Raw genomic sequence first — 19,301 nt, 5'->3', positions numbered from 1 at the left:
GACCAGCTCGGATCCGCCCCTCCCTGCGCCTCCGGATGCCTGATGTGATCCGCCACCCACTTTGTGAACCACTGGAGCTGCGCAGCGTGGTAATAGGACTCCAGGTCCGGCAACGCAAGGCCGCCCTCACTCCTAGGACGCTGTAGAGTACTCAGCGCTACCCTCCGTCTCCCCGCACCCCAGATGAACCCCGTAATCAACGAGGTCAGCTGAGCAAATAGCTTTCCCGGAATCCAGATTGGAAGAGTCCCAAAGTAATAAAGAAATCTGGGCAAAATCACCATTTTCACTAAGGCGACCCTGCCGGCTACCGACAATGGGAGAGTGCCCCAGAACTCAAAGCAGGTTTTCGCCCCTCTTATCGCTCGCCCCACGTTACCCTCTAACAAATCAGCGGGATCATGATATATCCTGGTTCCCAAGTAAGGCAAACACCGGGATTCCCATGGGACATCCCCCTGGTGTAGCAACCCCTCCGATTTTCAAGCAGTTTTGTAAGATGGTCATAGTCAGCACATGTAAGATGGTCATAGTCAGTACATGTCCTCCCTCTAAATGTATTTTTAAAGGTTTCCCAAACTATAAAGCTTAAAGCAGTATTTTTATTTCTCTCAAAGAACTCAGCAATGTGAATTTAAATTTCCTCTTAACAGACCTTATCAATCAACAGCATTCAATTTAATTCCCCATAAACTCCTAGAGCTTTGTGCGAGTTAATTAGTAATTTTATTAATTCATCATATTTGTATAAAATTCTTAAACTGGAATAAAAAAATTCCAGCTTCCTTTAGCATTGGATATAACTGTAGGACATGAAACCTATGCTGGCGTCCTATATTACATAGGTTGCAACTGTTGGTACCCCTAGAATTTTTCTTCTATTTACCATTCAAGGTATTTAACAGAAGAATTACCATGGAAAGAATTATGATTAAGCGCATCGCTATGTGAGAAATTTGATGAGAAAGGTAAAGTTGGACCTGTCCACGTGGAAATGAAGTGCTTAACTTATTGCATAATTTCAGTTTAGCACAGTGTTTGGCTTAGCAGAACAATCTGGGACTTGAGAAATAATCAAGGCTGCTCTGGTGTCCATATTCTAATATGGTCCAAATTATAATTAAAGGACTTCAGGGCAACTTTTTTAGAATTGCTCGGTTAGATTGTAAAACCTGTTAATGTCCTGTCAAGGTCTTCCTTCAAAAAAGCATTTAGTGAGCGTACTGGCGCATGTAGGAGCTTATATCTCCATCTAACTAGAATAGCTGTGTGTTGAACATGTGTGCGGGTCAAATAAAGCTCAAATCAGATTATTTGTGCTGCGATAGCGTAGATATGCCAAATGTTTCACTGCACTGTTTTTTAGCAATCTATTACTGGATGTATATTATATCCGTTTTTTCTAAAGAAACCTGCATTACCTAAAATAATCCCATGGGTTACATTTAACCAGAATTGACCTTGGTGTAAACAGATGTTCTTGATGGGTAAAGATAGCCATTTGCTAACTTCAGAGTAGAGGTTTTTTAATGGTGGAAATAAGTGTAACAGATCTAATATCAAAGTTCATTGCAGCGGACGGGCTTCCCCGGTAAAAGAGAACCAACATCAATAATTAGTACAACAGGCAACCAGTTCTAAATCGGTCAGTTTTAACATTCTAGAATAGGAGTTTTTAGATGGTTTGGAGGACCAAACTGTAGTGTTGAAAAGTTCTTTACGTTACGAAAATTACTCTGCTGGAAATTTCTCTCGTAAAATGAGAGCTGTTTTATTCAGTTATTCCTCTGTCTTCTGTGCTACTGTTTTCCAGCTGCTCCCTTGATTGAATCTTGACCATGTTTTGGAGATATTCTCTTATCAATGGAAGTTACTTGTATCCTGCATATGAAATCTTATCTGTCTTGTTTTTTTTTTGGGGGGGGGGCAATTACGATTCCTATTCCGTCCCCTCTTTATTTTTTAGATTTTTCCTACTTTTTTTGCTCCAACTATTCTTTTTGTTTCTTTATAGCTACCAGATTGGGAATATACCAGAGTTATAGGTCTTTTCTATTTTTAAAAAAATCAAATCATGGGTAAAATAACAATTGATTCATTTGATGTTGACGCGTCTTGTTTGCTCTCCTCTACACCACTCTGCTACTCTACCGATCTGTGCTTGACTAATTTTCCTGCCTTTGCCTCCAACTCATGCTTGAGCTGTATCCTCAACTGCCAGTCAACAGTCCTAAGAGTAGACATTTCAGGGGAAGTGTTAGACCTGTCAGCCCTTTGGGTGGTCCCTCCTCATCATTATTTATTTTGTCCCACTTTTGCCTCAAACCCTGTTTGAATTTTTCCTTTTTGGGAACCACCAGACTTTTTCGTGTTGCTGCAGATTCAGGGAGCCATTTTAGCTGCCCCTGAAACTTCTGTCTGAGGGCCTGGAGCACAAAATGGTGGCCACCTGTGACATCACCAGCATCCACTGGAACCTGCTAGCACCTTCCAGAACATTCCAGAACCCTGTGACAGTTGGAGGCGGTTTAGAATGTTGGGAAGCTAAGAGAGAGAGTTGGCAGTTGGAGCTGGCAGTTGGCACCTGACTGGTGATTTTCATTGATGTACTATTATCTACAGTAGGCTAACACGCCACCCCAAGAGGCTCGCCATGTACCGACTGGAGCAGCTGTAACGTTAGGTGAGCATTACCAAGACCTCATAACGTAAGAATCTGAGTGGTTCGGATGTTTTATCACTTGACATGCACCTGCACACTGCATCCACCTATGCATGATCACTCCTGTTTAGCGCAAATGCTTTTATAGAGGACATGCATATGAGGAGTCCTTGGCTCCATACTACGAATTGTATATACATGATTAAGTGTGTGTTTTTTAATGTACTGTGTTGGCCTGTTTTGCTTCCTCTTTCCTTTTCCTCTAGGCCAATCCATAACGGAAGTGTTTAGTTTTCCTGACACTTCCCTAGGGTAGTTTTTATCCAGACACCACTGTAAATAATTGGTTGCACACCCTCACAATCTTGTAGATAGTTCAATTCACCGGTCCTGATGAATTGCCGCTGGATCCCCCTGACCTTGAGGCATGAAACATGTTGACCATCTGAGTAGAGCAGAGTAGTCTCTGACCCATAGAGTCTAGACCACTGCCTCTCATTTCGTTTTTAATAGGGTGGTTTACTGACCGAATAAAATCCATAATTCAGACTAACCAACCCAGTTTTAAAACACACTCACTAACGTCTACACCTACCTGGCCCTCACTTGCACTCACCTTCGGCAAGGAACAAAAGATCTCCGCTAAAGAGCCCCATCTTTGGGTGCCCGTCGGGAATTGCAGCGCCGACCCGACGAGGAGCAAAACCCAGATGATGAAGCATGACACCTAGCTTGCTGGGTGTGTGAGGGTTTTAGTTCCACCAATGTGGGTTCCCCCATCCAACACATGCTAGTACACTCCCAGGCCAACTAGACATTGCTCCCCACTTTGTCTCGATCCCAAGGATGAGTGTATTCTTCACACTTCTGTACAACTAGAGGAACTGTATACCCTTCTCGTGTAACTATATCATTCTGGCAGCCAGGCGTCCCTCCACAAAGACGGTATACGCCTGCCGGTGGAACAAATTTGTGGCATGGTGCACAGCAAAGGCTGTGGATCCCCTTTCCGCTCCTCTGTCTGAGGTTCTCCTCTTTCTTCGGCCCAGCAGGGCTCTGCCCTGGGCACCTTGAAAGGTTATCTTGCTGCTCTCTCTGCCTTCTTACGGCTTCCTGATCAGCCCTCTCTTTTCAAGTCCCCTGTAGTGTAACGCTTTCTTAAAGGCATTACTCACACGTTCCCTCCTGTCCCTTTCGTAATGCCTCAGTGGGACTTGAATCTTGTCTTAACATTCCTGATGTGCGCTCCCTTTGAGCCTCTTCACAATTGTCCTCTTCGTCTTCTAACTCTGAAGACTACTTTCCTGGTAGCCATCACCTCGGCTAGACGGGTGAGTGAGCTCCAGGCTCTATCGTCCAAGCCTCCTTTTCTATCTGTTCATCTCGGACAAGGTTGTCCTTCGGCCTCGTCCTTCCTTTCTACCGAAAGCGGTGACCCCCTTTCATCTTGGGCAATCTGTCACCTTGCCCACCTTCTTTCCGCATCCTTCCAAAGAGGAAGAGCGGCTCCACCGTCTGGACCCAAAACGTGCGCGCTCCTTTTATTTGGACCGCACAAAACAGTTCCGAGTGGACGACCAGCTTTTCGTTGGCTACGTGGGTGCAAAGAAGGGAAAAGCTGTGCACAAACGGACCATCTCCCGGTGGGTCGTTTTGTGTATAAAAATCTGTTATTCCTTGGCGAAAAAGGACCCTCCTGTTGGGTTGCGAGCCCATTCTACTCGGGCCACAGCGGCTACTACTGCTTTGGGACGGGGAGTCCCTTTGCAGGACATCTGTCAGGCGGCGACGTGGGCTTCGCTGCACACGTTTGCCAGGCACAATTGCCTAGACACCCAAGTCCGGAGGGATGGCTTCTTTGGCCGTTCTGTCCTCCAGGACTTTCTGGTGTGATCTTGGTTTGCAGACCCACCACCGGGGTTGGTATTGCTTGGGTATCTATTCTAAGGTGAGGAATCTAACTAACGTGTTTCTTTCAGATGAACAAGTTACTTACCTTCGGTAACGATGTATCTGTAAGAAACATTAGTTAGTTAGATTCCTCACCGACCCACCCATCCTCCCCGTTCTGCGAACTGACATCTAGGATTAAGGCTATCCCTTTCAGGGCCCTAGAATTTTTTGGCACCAGTGTCGGTCTCTTGCATGGCTCTGCGTTCCTGGCGCGGAAAGCTATGTACAAGAACTAACGTCAGCGCGCGAGGGCGGCGTCTAAGTACTCCGTCATTCCAGCGCACAACGACGGACGCGAAGCCGCAGACGACGCCTAGCGACGCGCAAGGGGTATTGCTGACGAAAAATCTTCCGGATCCAGTCTGACGCCTGGGGATATTCTAAGGTGAGGAATCTAACTAATGTTTCTTACAGATACATTGTTACCGAAGGTAAGTAACTTGTTCATCTCTTATCAATCTTGACTGTCAAATGTATGCAAAAATTTTAGCCACAAGACTTAATATTGTTATCCCACATTTAATAAGTAATTGTCAAGTCGGCTTTCTTAAGTCGTATGTCTAACGACAACTCGTTTGCTATGTAGTTTTGGAAAATGCTGCGGGTAGACCAGATCCAGCAATTACGTTGGACGCAGAAAGGGCCTTTGACAGGGTCTCATGGTCTTTTTTAAAACAATGTATGCATACGTTTAATTTAGGGGAATCCTATATAAACATGGTGATGACCCTTTATTTGGCGCCCTCGGCTCGCATTGCGATCAATGGTTAGCTCTCGGACCTTTCACCCTGCAACAAGGAACTTGACAACGCTGCCCCTTATCCCCGGCTATTTGTTCGCGTTGGAACCTTTTTTTTTTTTGAAAAGATTTTATTGTGCATAAAAAGGGGTTACAAACACGGGCCTACAACCACCAGGGCCGGCCGCTAGTAGTCGAAGTGTTCCAGCATAACAGAAAACACTGACTGGCCCACAGGGGCTCCGCACTATCACAGTAGATCAGACTGCACATAAGGGAAATCAGAATACACACTTTTAGTATAAATAACAACAAAAAAAGAAAAATACAAAAATACAAAAAACAAGGCGAAACGACTTATGGAGGGCGGCGAACACCAGCCGGGGGAGTCAACACCCAACCACCCGAGGGCGGTCAAAAGAAGAAGACCTGAGAGGGAGGGGGGGGCCACGAGAGAACCAAATCTGTACTCCAAAGTACGAGATACACAAGGAACCCTCAAGGATCAGGGGGACGAGGCAACCCCGGACGTATCCACCAAAGGGGGAGCACAGATAGACCCACGATACGCGTTCCACTGCCCCCAAATTCTACCCCAAGCCCCCGGTTTACCACGAGCCACATACACCATTTTCTCCCTGAACATGCACCAGTCCATGTTTTCCTTCCAGACGGACACGGTGGGAGGCCGCTGGGAACCCCAAAGCTGTGCAATATCTCTCTTTGCAATCATGTTCACCAAGGCCGCCCACCGAGCCTGAGCCGCATTGCAGTCATTGGGCTCCCATACATTCAGCACACAACGACGCACCTCCGGCAGCAGAGCGACCCCGGTGACTCGTCTCATAATATCATGCACCCGGCGCCAGTATTCCGCCACCTCGCGGCATTCCCATAGGATATGGAGAAAGGTAGCACTGAGCCCACAGCCACGCTTACAGAGTCCGTCGTCTGAAAACCCCATCGAGACCAGGCGGGGGCCCGTCACATATACACGATGGAGAATCTTAAGCTGGACCAGGCGGAGACGGGCCGGGATGGCCACCTCCTTAGGGGATGACAGTGCAGTCTGCCAGTCCTCATCGTCCAGCTCCACCCCATCTCCCGTCCATGCCTCCCGAAGACGCACCAAGAGGTCAGCCCGATTGTTTATCAGTTTTTTGTAAATCAGGGAGATAGTACTGTCGGGGACGTGACCATCGAGTATGCGGTCCTCGAGAGGCGAAGAAGAAGGGACCGTGGTCCCCTCCCCAAAGACCGAAAGCAGGGCGTGCCGAACCTGTGCGTAACGGAAGAACTCTGTCACTAAGCTCATACTCGCGCTGAAGCGCCGCGAAGGATTTAACCGCACCTTTAACCCACAGGTCCCCCACTCTGCTGATGCCGATCGTATCCCAGCGCTCGAAGCCTTTCGTTGTCCAGAGGCTTCCCAAGCGGTCTGAGTCGAATAGAGGAGTGGCGCACGTTAAACGCTCACTCCAGCCCATCGCAACGTTAGCCGCCTTCCACACACTGACCGCAATCCTGGTAGGGCCCGTAAGGGCCCTACCAGCAGACCGCGAGTAAAGCGCTCTGTTATAGTTACCGCCGGGGAGCAGGAACTTATCCATCTCATATGCCGGGTTCGAACCAGGAGCGTACGTAGCATGATTAATGGCAGACAGCTGGGAGGCCCAATAGTACCGTCTAATATCAGGAAGCGCGATGCCCCCGTCATACCAGGAAAGAGTCAGCTTGGCCAAAGCGATACGCGATCGCCCGTCCCAAACCAGTCTCCTCTGCAAACTCTCCACCTCCCTAAAGTAGGCTGCAGGAATGACATCGAAGGAGTTCTGGAGTGCATAAAGGAATCTGGGAAGGGACATCATTTTAAACAGCGCCGCGCGACCAAGCGGAGACAAGGGCAGCTTACACCACCGAGCCGTTTCTGCCCTCAAACGCCGGAGTGGGGACAGGAGATTCTGCTCATAGCGGACCGCCGGGTCCAACGAAACGTACACCCCCAGGTATTTAAAGCCGGACTGAGATATTTGGAGCGGAAGCCGAGGCGGCAAGAGAGGAAGACCACCAGAGATAGGATACACCCAAGATTTGGACCAGTTGATTATCAGACCCGAGTTTTTCCCGAAGGAAGTAAGGACATCAAAGAGAACATTAAGCGACTTCCGCGGTGAGGTGAGATACAAGAGAATATCATCCGCGTACAATGAAACCCGATCCTCGAAGCCCGGGGCCCACCGGAGCCCTCTAATCGAGGGCTCCCAACGGAGCCAGGCAGCGAGCGGTTCCAGGGCGAGAGCAAAGAGCAGCGGGGACAACGGGCACCCCTGCCTAGTTCCCCTCCCGAGAGCGAAAGGCCGAGAAACCCGCCCATTGACAGCCACCTGAGCCATTGGTCCAGCATAAAGGAGCTTCACCCAGCTAAGGATCCCCTCCCCAAAACCAAACTTCGCCAAGACGGCCCAAAGAAATGGCCATTCAATGGTATCAAAGGCCATCGTGGCGTCTAGGGAAACCAATATGGCCGGTTCAGCGAAGTACTCAGCCCTAGCGAGGACGCCGTGTAGACGCCGTAAGTTGAGGGCGGTATTACGATGTGGGATGAAGCCACATTGATCCGGATGTATCAAGTCACATATAACGCTCAGCAAGCGATTGGCGAGGACCTTAGCAAGGATTTTGGGTTCGGCATTTAGCAGGGAAATAGGCCTATAGGAGGCACAGCGGTCACGTGGCTTACCCTCCTTGGGAATCACCACTATAGTAGCCAGACGCTGGTCGTCAGGAAGGGAACCCCTCTCGAGCGATTCCTGAAACATGTGACGGAGGAAAGGCGCGATTTTATCCGGGCGCAACTTATATAGTTCAATCGGCAGACCGTTGGGGCCCATAGCCTTGCCCGAGCGGAGGGAGCGAATCGCAGTAGCTATCTCTTCGACAGACAAAGGGGCATCCATCAGCTCGCGGTCCTCGACGGATAAGCCGGGCAGGGCAATATCTCGAAGCAGAAGACGAGAGTCGTCCTCATCTCTATCAGACACCGGGGAGTAAACTGCACGGAGGTGGTCAGCAAAACACTCAACAATCTCACCAGGCTCAGTCACACACACTCCATCCGACACCCGAAGCTCCAGGACCACACGATTCACTCTCTCCTTCTTGTCCAACCAGGCAATCAGCTTACCCGCCTTGTCTCCGGCGTCATACAACCTACCCTGCTGCTCCCTATACATAGTCTTGGCAGCATCAGTGACGAGAGACTTATATTCAAACTGCTTCAGGCTGAGGGCATGCAGCCCCTCCGGGGTGACACCCGCCTCCAAGGCTGCCTCCAGCCCCGATATTTCAGTCTCCAGCGTCACAACCGCCTCTCTCTTAACCCTCTTGGCCTCCACTATCTGGGACAGGGCATGCCCGCGGAGCACTGCTTTGAAAGCTTCCCACAGGGACACCGAGGACAACACCGACCCCTCATTCTCAGAAAAGTATTGATCAATCGACTTAATCAGGCTATCACGGATCTTGGGGTCTCGCAGGTACCAAGGGTTAATAGGAGCGATCCGCCCAGCGGATCGCGACCCGGTGTCAAAAAGCAACCACAGTGGGGAATGATCAGAAATACCCCTGGCCAGGTGTTTGACCTCTTGAATCCGAGTAGCCTGGGCCGCAGGCATAAGGAAATAATCCAGTCTGGAGAGACTCCCATGGGCCCCAGAGTGAAAGGTGTACTGACACTGTGTCGGATGCATTAACCTCCAACAGTCCACCAGACCGAAGGTCTCCAGGAGCCCGCCCAGCCACGCCTGGGCAGCAGGGAGGGCCCTGGGCGGATGACGGTCCAGGTCACCCGAGACAACTGAATTAAAGTCCCCACCCATAAGCAAAAGACTATCAGGAAGCCCAAGCAACATACGACCCAAGTCTGAGAAGGTGGAGTTCTGGAGGCCCGGGGGAACATAGACCGAGATCAAGGAAAGGGACTGCCCCTCCCACCTCCCAGTCAGAGCCACATAGCGCCCTCTATCGTCTGGGACCACCCTGGTGATCTCCAACGGAAGTGAAGCTCGCAAGAGAATGCCCACCCCTCTCGAACCAGTGGTGAAACCAGAGTGGGCCACAAGTCGATATCCCCCCCTGTTCATAGCCCGACAAACATTGCCAACCAGATGCGTCTCCTGTAAGAACACCACATCAGGAGTCAGACGATGCAGATATTGCAGCACAACACCCCGTTTGATACGGTCCCCCAATCCATTGACGTTCCAAGACCTCAATCTCAACCCGTCCCCCCCCATCCCCTCCAGTAGATCAAGGGCCCCCTAGCAAAGAGCTCAACACCCAAGGATGAACCATAGCCAATACTTCGCCTTGAAAACAAAAAACACAAATCCAAACAACCCCACCCACCCACCAACCCCCCCCCCCAACTCCAACACCCCCCACCCTGCACCCCTGCGGCCCAAAAAACCACCCCAACTTGCAGTGTGCCTGTCGCCCTACAAACCCCATTCTACGAAAAGACCCCGGAGGAGGGAAGGGACCCGTCCCCGCCCGCTCCCCACACACAACATAGTGAAACAAAATGCACAAAAGAAGTAGAACCCAGCCGAACAGTACAACATGGCAGAGTCCGGGACCATAAGTCACTCCAAAGGAGACCCGCCACCCTCGGTACAGGCAGAGGGCCCAGTCCGGTCACCCCGGTCCGGCAGCGAATCCAGCCAGTCACTCACAGTCGCAGGAGAGTCAAAAAAGGTAGTCCGATCTTCATGTTCCACTCGGAGCCTTGCAGGATAAAGCATAGAGTACTTGAGACCGAGGTCCCGGAGACGCCGCTTCACCCCCTGGAAGCCCATCCGCTGTTCCTGGACAAGTTGGTTGAAGTCCGGGAAAAAGTTAATGGACGAGTTCTCATGTCGGACCGGGCCATGGACCCGTGAGGCCTGCAGAATCGCGTCTCGATCTCTGTAATGGAAAAGTCTCGCAACGATAGGCCTCGGGGGGGCACCCGGTCGCGGCCGGCCACCTGGGACTCGATGGGCCCGCTCCACAGCGAAAAACTTACTCAGGCCAGCGGGAGCAAGATGTTCGAGGATGAGCTCCTCGACCAGGAGATCAACCGGGCGGTTATCGGAGGACTCCGGAACGCCTATGACGCGGATGTTATTGCGGCGGGCCCGTCCCTCGAAGTCTTCCAGCCGCCGGGCCATCAGATCATTGGCCGACTTGAGATCGACGAGAGTGGCCTGCAGGTCCGACACGTCCGTACCAAGGGAAGACGTCCGCACATCCAGCGATTGAACCCTCTCGTTGGTCTTGGAGAGATCCGCCCGGAGTAGCGTAATGTCAATGGCCACCGTGTCGATTTTACGGGCCAAGGCCTCGTACTGTGTAGCGATGGTCTCTCTGATGCCCTTAATGGCGCCCATGATGTCCTGCAGGGACAGATCCGGAGAAACGGACGGGCCACCACTGGTGTCCTCCGGGGGGACATTGGCCGTCCCGGGGGATCCTTTACCCTGAGTGTAACGGTCCATGTTGTTCGTCTGGACCGGTCCCCCACGTAGGGATGCTTTGGTCTTACGCCTCTCGGGGTCTCCCTTGCCTCCCATGAGAACCTCGATCGCCGAAGGGGACCACCGAGGAAGCGTCGAGGTGGCACAGGCCAGGCAGACGCGTGTCGCACCACAGGACGCAATATGGCGGAGCGAAGGGACCACCGTCAATGAGCACACTGGCAGCAGACGAAGCCACCGGCATCAAGCGAAGGCACAATGAAAGCCCAGTCGCACCATGAAGTCCACAGTCCAGCCCCTCAAAGACCAAAAGTGAAACCGAAAGTGATGTGACGGCCACTGGCACAGCCCCGCTGCCGTTGTTGTTCAACTACGCCCCGGCTCCACAGATCACCCTCGCATCGGGCACAGCCGTCGGGTGGGCCTCAAAAGTTCAAACCACCATAACTCCGGATTGCCAGGTCCGATATGATTTCCGAAAGGAGTTTAGTGTTCAGCCAGCATTCGTCTCCCAGATTCCATCAACCAAGTCAGGCTAGAGTCAAGATAATATCCGAGGAGCAGCGAGGGTCCGGGGAGCCCTGTGCTCACGCGACCATCTTGGATGCGCGCTAGGCTCCTCCTCCCGCGTTGGAACCTTTAATTCAAGATATTAAAATGAATACAGATATAAAGGGTGTAGGATTTAATAATATTTGTTAAGTAAGCTGCCTACGCAGATGATGTTCTACTAGTAACTGAATATGAACTCCACTTTGTCTAAATTCATTGAGCAGTATGCCATCCTGGATCCTTCACAACATTGCATCCGGCCCAGGCACAGCATCGAGTCAGCGCTGCTGGCCGTGTCGGAAGCCATTAGGGGCAGCTTGGACGTTGGGGACTCTGCGACCTTGGTCCTTTTGGACCCAAGTGCCTCATTTGACACAGTGTCCCATAAGATTCTTCTCAAACGCCTACAGGACATTAGTATCAGGGATTCGGCTCTGGCTTGGATTCAGTCTTTCCTAGCGGAGAGATCCTTTCAGGTCTTAGTACCTCCTTTCTCCTCTCAGGAGTTTGCGTTGCATCAGGGGGTTCCTTCCGCTGTGTGGCGGCAAAATTTTGGAACTCGTGCCCGACCCCTATTAAAACTATTCCGAATCATTTGGCATTTCGCAAGGCCTTGAAGACTTGGCTTTTCCCTAATTTGACTGTCTAATCACTCTGTTTTTCTCCTGGCTCTTGTTTCTGGTCCTTGGTTTGCGCTGAGACGCCTCGTCGCTGAGGCAGCCGTGCGCACTATAAATCTGAAATAAATAAATATCCGGGTCCTTAAATCAAGGCCTTGATGTCTACGATTGGAGAGTACTCTCTACACTCTGGTTGCAAACTTAATAGAGATAAATTGGAGGTAAAACCCTTAAATGTTCGCTGTACCAAAGACATTTTAGGTGATTCAGGCCTGGCATGGCAGTCGGGGAATAAAAAATATTTAGGGATCGAATTTGGATCCAATATAATTGACACCCTTCATCACAATGAAAAGTTAACTTTGGAAAAGATCATGAAACTTTTGGACTCTTGCTCACCTAAATTCATCACTTGGTGGGGGACAATAGAAACCATAAATATGATGATTTCGCCTTTGATGAACTATCTTATAAACATGCTCCCACTTATCCTGACAGAAGATTTTCACCATAAACTAGGCATCCTCCTTACTAAGTTTCTTTGGCAAGGCAAGAAGGCTTGAATTGAAATAAAAAAATTGAGGCTTGACAAATCCTCAGGTGGAGTTAACCTGCCCGATTTTAAATTGTATTAATCTGATTTTTTGGCAAAACGGAGCTCCTACTAGATTTCACCTCCGGCCCATTATACTCCGGTGTGGTTAGAAGTTGAAAAAACTATTCTAGATAATCTTAACCCTTTGGCCCTGCTTACTTCCAGTCAACTTTATCCGATTAAGTCTAAATCTATTTTTAAAAACATAAAAATGGCGTTACTACAGATAGACCAGAAACTTGAGTTGAGTATTAAGGGATCTAAGATGGAATCTGTATGGCATAATCTGAGCGTTTTGTATAAAGGGAAAAGTTTCAATTTTGATACTTGGATTAATAAGGGTATATTTTTCCCCATCAGTTAGAACATTCTTCATATCCCATTACACTCACGGAACTTCAAACCAGATACAAATTAGACCATATTGAATTTTATAACTTTAAAAGTGAGAGCGGCACTAACTAAAGCCAAATTGGATAACTCGCTGCCATCCTTACTAATGTTTGTGTCACAGATAAGTTAGGTCACCAAGTTTCACATATTTACAAATTTTTTCGCCCCAAAACCTCCGAACTCAACAACAGTCTTGAAGCTTTTTGGGAATTGCATTCCTCTGACCCTTTACCCGAATCTATATGGCCACAAGTGTGGAGTTCTACTGCAAGTAATAAAATATTCCCAGTACTATCTCAAACTAAATTTTGGCTATTGCATAAGGCATATTGGACACCTGCTTGATTACATTCTCTTCATATTCGTGATGATTCGTATCGCTGGAACTTAAAGAAGAAACAGGCGACTTAGCCCATCTTATTTTTCACTGTAAGGCTGTGTGGACCTTTTGGGACAATGTATTTGGTTTTCTTTCAAAACTATTCAATTGTAAGTTGAGAAGAGAATTTGCTACTCTAACTACTGGCTTTCTGGCGGTTGATACATGTAATGATGCAGACAAAGCCCTTTTAGATCTTTTATTCACGTCCGCAATAAAAATGGTACTTAAAAATTGGAAGGACACGTATAAGACCTCATATAAAGGATGGATGAACTGGGTTATTCATCTCAGGGGTGCAGATAATCGAACGCTGCAGAATTCTCCTTGGAAATACTCATCTAGAGCATTGTGAAATTCTTTGGACATTTTATTCAACACACATAAACTTCAGTGAACACTTCATATCTTATAGGTTTCTTGATTATAGATATTAATACGGTACAGTATTTCCTAGCTTTCATTCATGCATAGTTCAATTGTTAAAGATGTGTATATATAGTGTTTGATTTAATTGATCATAATTTCTTGTTGCTACAGCAGGCCTCTCAATTGTATTATATAAACCCTATTAGTTTCTTACCATGTGCTAACTATTTTTAGGTCTCGCCTGACCCAGCGCATGCGCTGGTCTGGCGAGACTTATTGAGAGGGCTCCAAAAAGTGCTACCAGGCCAGCCTAGAGCTACAGTGCATGTGCACGGGCGCGCGCGCCGCACTTTACCGAGATTACTTTCACTTTCGCGGCCGCACGGCCGCTTTGATGTTTGATCGCGATTGCGATCACTTTCACATTCGCGGCCTCACGGCCGCTTGGCATTGCCAATAGGTCTCGCTTTTGGGACCTTATAAGTATTTAGTTATGCAACTGTTGCATGGCTAAACACTTATAAGGTCCCAAAGGCGAGACCTATTGGCTATGCCAATGCTTGTTCATTATTCAATTAGGCTTCTTCTTTCTCTTTTTTCTTTTGTTTCTCTCTCATTTCTTTGGTTTACATATTGTTTGGAATGTTAATTATTTTGGAATATTGATAACATTTATGCTATTATCTAATGCAACATCAGACCAAGTGTCCAACTTGTACATTTTTTCCAAACGTGTTATATTTTTGTTTATTATGGAAAATTTAGTAAAGTACTTGAAATAAAAAAAATGATGCTTTCTCAAATTATGTAGCATCTAATTTCTCAGTTGCTAGTGCCAGCCTCTGATTTGATAAATGTTTACTGTGAGAAAACTTGGGCACAATCTTGTCCATGAAGACTTGAAATAAAATACAAGCTAGTGATTGTTTGCTGCTAAAAGGGCTGTTTGTCCTTTGATAGCATTGTCTTATGGGCCTCCAAAAATGGAGTGCAAGTATGGACAATCTTGGCCAGAAAAGCCTTTCCAACCTCTTGCAGTGACATTGAGGATTTGTTAATACTGGAGTTGTCCTAGGTTATACACCAACTCTTCAGATGAAGGTAAAGGCACTGCACATTTTTTAATGTGGCAAGGCACCTTCACTCACTATTAGGACAGCCTCTGTTTTAACACATTAGATGATTAAGTGAGTCTCTTATGGATGGTCCCTTTACTGCCATTCTTGCCGCAAGCTCTTGATAATGAGACCCAAATATCAGCAGCACACAAAGTTGGATTATATTTTTTGACAAAATCAGTTGGTATTACAAGTAAGTATCTTAATGTTGCAAATTAAATCCTCAAAAGTGACTGAGTATTTCTAGATTTGCCATGGCATTCCACTTTTCTAGTGACATAAATCTGCAAAATGTTGCCAAGAATGTTTCCTGGAAACATAAAATGTGTAAATTGTTTCTGAATAGGAGTTCTGACTTCAGTTTAACCCTTTTCAAAGAACGGTGAATAATTACACTGTGTTTTTACATGTATAAATAATATACATCATCTATATAACTTTGTTTTCTCCCAGTGGATGAATATATTTCTATTGCTAAAGAGAAACATGGATACAACATGGAGCAGGTAATGAGCTGCCTTATCTAGTGCTGTAAAATATTTTTCAGTTAAATGTTTTGTTGGTAAAAACTGTATCATTGTACACAACACATGTATAGCTAAGAATTGCATTAATGTATATATAACAGGGTTTGCTTGTTTGATAAAATTAGAGCTTTCTCAGCTTAAACATCCTATTTAGATTTATTGGATTTCTGTTTGTTATAACCATTTAAAATATTTACGTTTGTCAATTTCTAATTTACAACTTCAGTCTGTGCTTATTGTGCAGAAACAGTCTAGATTTTCCTTTGTGTTCCAGTGTACATTATTTTCAAAGTACCCCCATGTTGCATTCTTATTCTCTATAGTATGTAATAAAATCTTGCTTACGCCTAAAAAGTGTGTATAATAACCATTAGGGTATGCTAGCAGTTTCATCCCTTTAACTCAATTCTGGTGTTTTAGGTTATTCACCCCTTTTTTTTTTCTTTTGAGGTTTGCCCTTTTTTCGACTTGGCTAAAGGGAGGTTGCGCTCTGATGGCAGAGCTTTATTTCAGGAATTTCTAAGAAGAATCCATGGCGAGCCTTTACTTCATTCATGCTCTAGAATCCAAACACTGTTTTTATGGCAAAGGAAACAATACTAAGATGGCAGTCTTAATCTTTTGACTTTACAGTTGAGCATGTAGGTCACCCATAACAAGTCTGCCTCAGCCAAGCAGAATGTCTCCTGATGACTTTAGAATTCGCTCATCTGTGCCTACCACACAAATGCATGAAAATGTTGAGTGAGGCTTAAAGATGAACAATACACATATGATAGGCTATCATGTGGAACATTCATGCGCTGATACAGCTAAGAGTACTTAAAACACAACCTGATGGGACACCACCGTAATTAAATATTAGTGCACCTTCCAGAAACTGTTCCACATCGCCATAAAGGTACAGGTCTCCGCAGTAGTTGCTTTTACAAGAGGCACTGCATGTAAAAACCCCTTTACTGTACAGGTTGTCACGAGATTCTTAGAGTTTAAGAGAATTGTATCACCAAGCTCCACGCCTATGTGTATCCTGAATCTTGTGGGAACCCTACTAATGATGGCCACATTTAAAACTATACATAAAGGACTACAATTCCTCACAAGGAAGACAATGTTTCTGATTGCCATCACCTCAATGCGTAGGGCTATCTAATTGCAAGTGCTCACGTTACGGGAACACCAACAAATACATAAAGATTGCGTGGTCATTAGAACCAACACAAATTTTTCCCGAAAAGTTGAATCTTCACTCCATTTGAATCTATCAATAAAACTACTAGCCTTTATCCAAAAGACGTAATGGAGGCAGAAAAAGTGCTGTGCACACTAGATGTCAGGAGAGTTGTAATGTATTTCTTAAAGGAAACAAACATCTGTTGGAAAAGGAACTAGTTTTGTCTCATTTGCAATGGCAGCCAAAAGGCTGTACGTCAGCGGATGTACATTTGCATGATAGATAGTACAAACTGTGCAAACAAGCTTCAACCATATTGGGGAAAACTAAGACCGAGCCATGTTAATATCCATCATGCTGTAGTACCACTGGGCCCATTTACTTTCTTACTATATCTCCTAACACTATGCCTAAGGTTCATTTACTTGGTCCTCTGATGGATCTTGAAACGTGCTGAGAGGGATCAGTTATAGGGCATAAGATCCAATCCAGTTATCCAGTGAGGTCCAGGAATTGGGTAAGTGACCTACAAACATTAATGTATGTATATATGTGTTTGTGTATATATATATCTATATCGAAGCACTTTCACAGCCGTACCTTCTCGCTGCCAGTCGGATGAAAAGAGCACGGACCACAAGATTCTTAAAATACCGCTTGGTTTATTTGGTTCTTCTCACAAACGGCAGCCATTTTTTACGCGTTTCATACCTCCCTGGGGACTTGATCACATGACGCGCATCAACCATTGGCCTTTCATTTTAAAGGTTACACTTTTTTTTTCTCCCCTCCCCTTTTCCTTTACCTTTTTTTGTGTATGTAAACCACGTGATTACAACTTTAAAGTGCCCAGTGATGGTAAAACAATCATCAAAATGGTGACGGGACTAGGGTGGATTCCTATGCTCGTTAGACCTATAGGTATAGATTTCCCTTAGGGATTTTGTTCAAAATTGAATCAATTATTCAGTGTGCTATTATGCAAATAAATAAATACATAAATACACAAAATCGTAGCCACAGTAAAAGCATTAGTAATGGTTAATCAAAATTTCATTATTTAAATGTATAAAAACATATAAATAAATATAGAAAATCTTGGAATAATTGGATAAATCCATTACCATTATTGCTGCAGTATTGCTTGTCCAATTACATTTCCTGTATATATGAAATTGCTGTTGATCATTTATTAACCTTGTCTAAATGCCCAATTGTTTATTCATCTTTGGCGGTTGCATTAATTTTGTGCTCCTTCTATATTTCTCACCAGTTCCTAGATCTGGACTCAAATTTTCATCTAAGTCTAGGTCTTATCCTTTATGGTCACAGATGAAAAATGACTGGTTGTTAATTAACAAAGTGCAAAATGTTGTGCTTATTAGAAAAAGTGAATTGTGCCTAATAAATAAGAAAATGGTGATTTAAAAGCAATGGGGGGATTTTTTAGCATGTAAAGTAAATTTACTCAGTGCGGATTTACTGGCTATGTTTTGTAAGGATTAGATCATATTGAATATTCCAAATTATCTGATTTAATTTGATAGTATTTGTTTTATTTGGTCAAGTGTTACTTGTAGTATTTGCTAACAGGGTTCCTATTGTAAATCAATGTATATATATATCACTGCCAGACAATATCTGCTGACGAAATTCAGTCGGATCATACAAATCAATAATTCAGAAGAAGCTTTGCTGAATAGTAACATTAGTTTCTGATGACCCGAGGTCTCTCCATTTGAATTTCCATCCCTCAATAATACTTAAGCTTTCCAGTTTTCAGTTTCTATTTTTGGTAAATTCTGGTGGGATTTTACAGATTTTCCAATACCTTAAAAAAACTGGTTATCAGTGGTTACACATTTTCGCGCCATTAAAATGGTGTTTTTCCGGTGTTTATGGAATTTTAAATTTAATTATTGCTTGCTTTCTGCACTGATAGTGCATGTGTCTAGATAGCATGTGCACAGGGATCTGAGGTTCAAATACATTTTACTGCACCAGAATGGACTACAAAGTCAATAGCATTCTTCATTAACTCTGAAGGTTGTAAAGATGCTTTGAGCATACCATCTATCAAGTGACAAGGATCTAATACAGGGAAGCACTTCAGCTCAGGTATTGATTTTGACAGGCCAGGTAACAAATTTTTCATATACGTAGCTGAATTACTGCAAATACAAACAATATCACTCCAATCTTTATTGAACTTGGTAGGAACTTTTTTCAGCAGCATTCCAAGTGACACTGCGTTCCATGTTTACCAAACGTCTGGTGTCATGTTTTCACCACTATCTCAGATGCTTGGTGACATTTATTTCACATATACCTGTCACTTCATCTTGCATTGAATGTTTAAAGCCTGGTGTGTTTGGCACTTCACTTACAATCAATACTGTCTCGCTAGAAAACGGGGCTGATGTATCAAAGGATTTCCCCCATTCTCTGTCTGTGGGTAAATGTGATGGTACATATTAGGAAAGATTCTTATGAAACCAACCATTTTACCCAGTGAAATCAAATGTAGCCAAAATATCAAATAGGATTTTTATATTTCCCGATTCTCTACAATTTATAAAATAACTAAATAAGACCCAAAACATGCTTTTAAACACTATCTTTAGACAAAAGACCACACAACTGAAATAAGTAGAAGGAAGAAGAGATCATGTTTTAGTGACATTCCCAAACAACAAAACCCAAG

At 45.5% G+C, this 19,301-nt stretch overlaps 1 protein-coding gene across 2 annotated transcripts in view; it reads left to right on the top strand.

The window, feature by feature from the left end:
* RCOR1 (REST corepressor 1) overlaps positions 1-19,301 on the top strand; it is an 839,441-nt gene that overhangs the window by 114,850 nt on the left and 705,290 nt on the right. For both annotated transcript variants that reach the window (XM_085626333.1, XM_085626332.1), the window contains one exon: positions 15,350-15,402. In XM_085626333.1, coding sequence (XP_085482459.1) covers positions 15,350-15,402 — 53 coding nt within the window. The remainder of the gene's footprint in view (positions 1-15,349; positions 15,403-19,301) is intronic.

The sequence above is a fragment of the Triturus cristatus genome, chromosome 9, assembly GCF_964204655.1.
Source record: "Triturus cristatus chromosome 9, aTriCri1.1, whole genome shotgun sequence".
NCBI lineage: Eukaryota > Metazoa > Chordata > Amphibia > Caudata > Salamandridae > Triturus > Triturus cristatus.
This window is presented reverse-complemented; position numbering and strand designations above follow the sequence as displayed.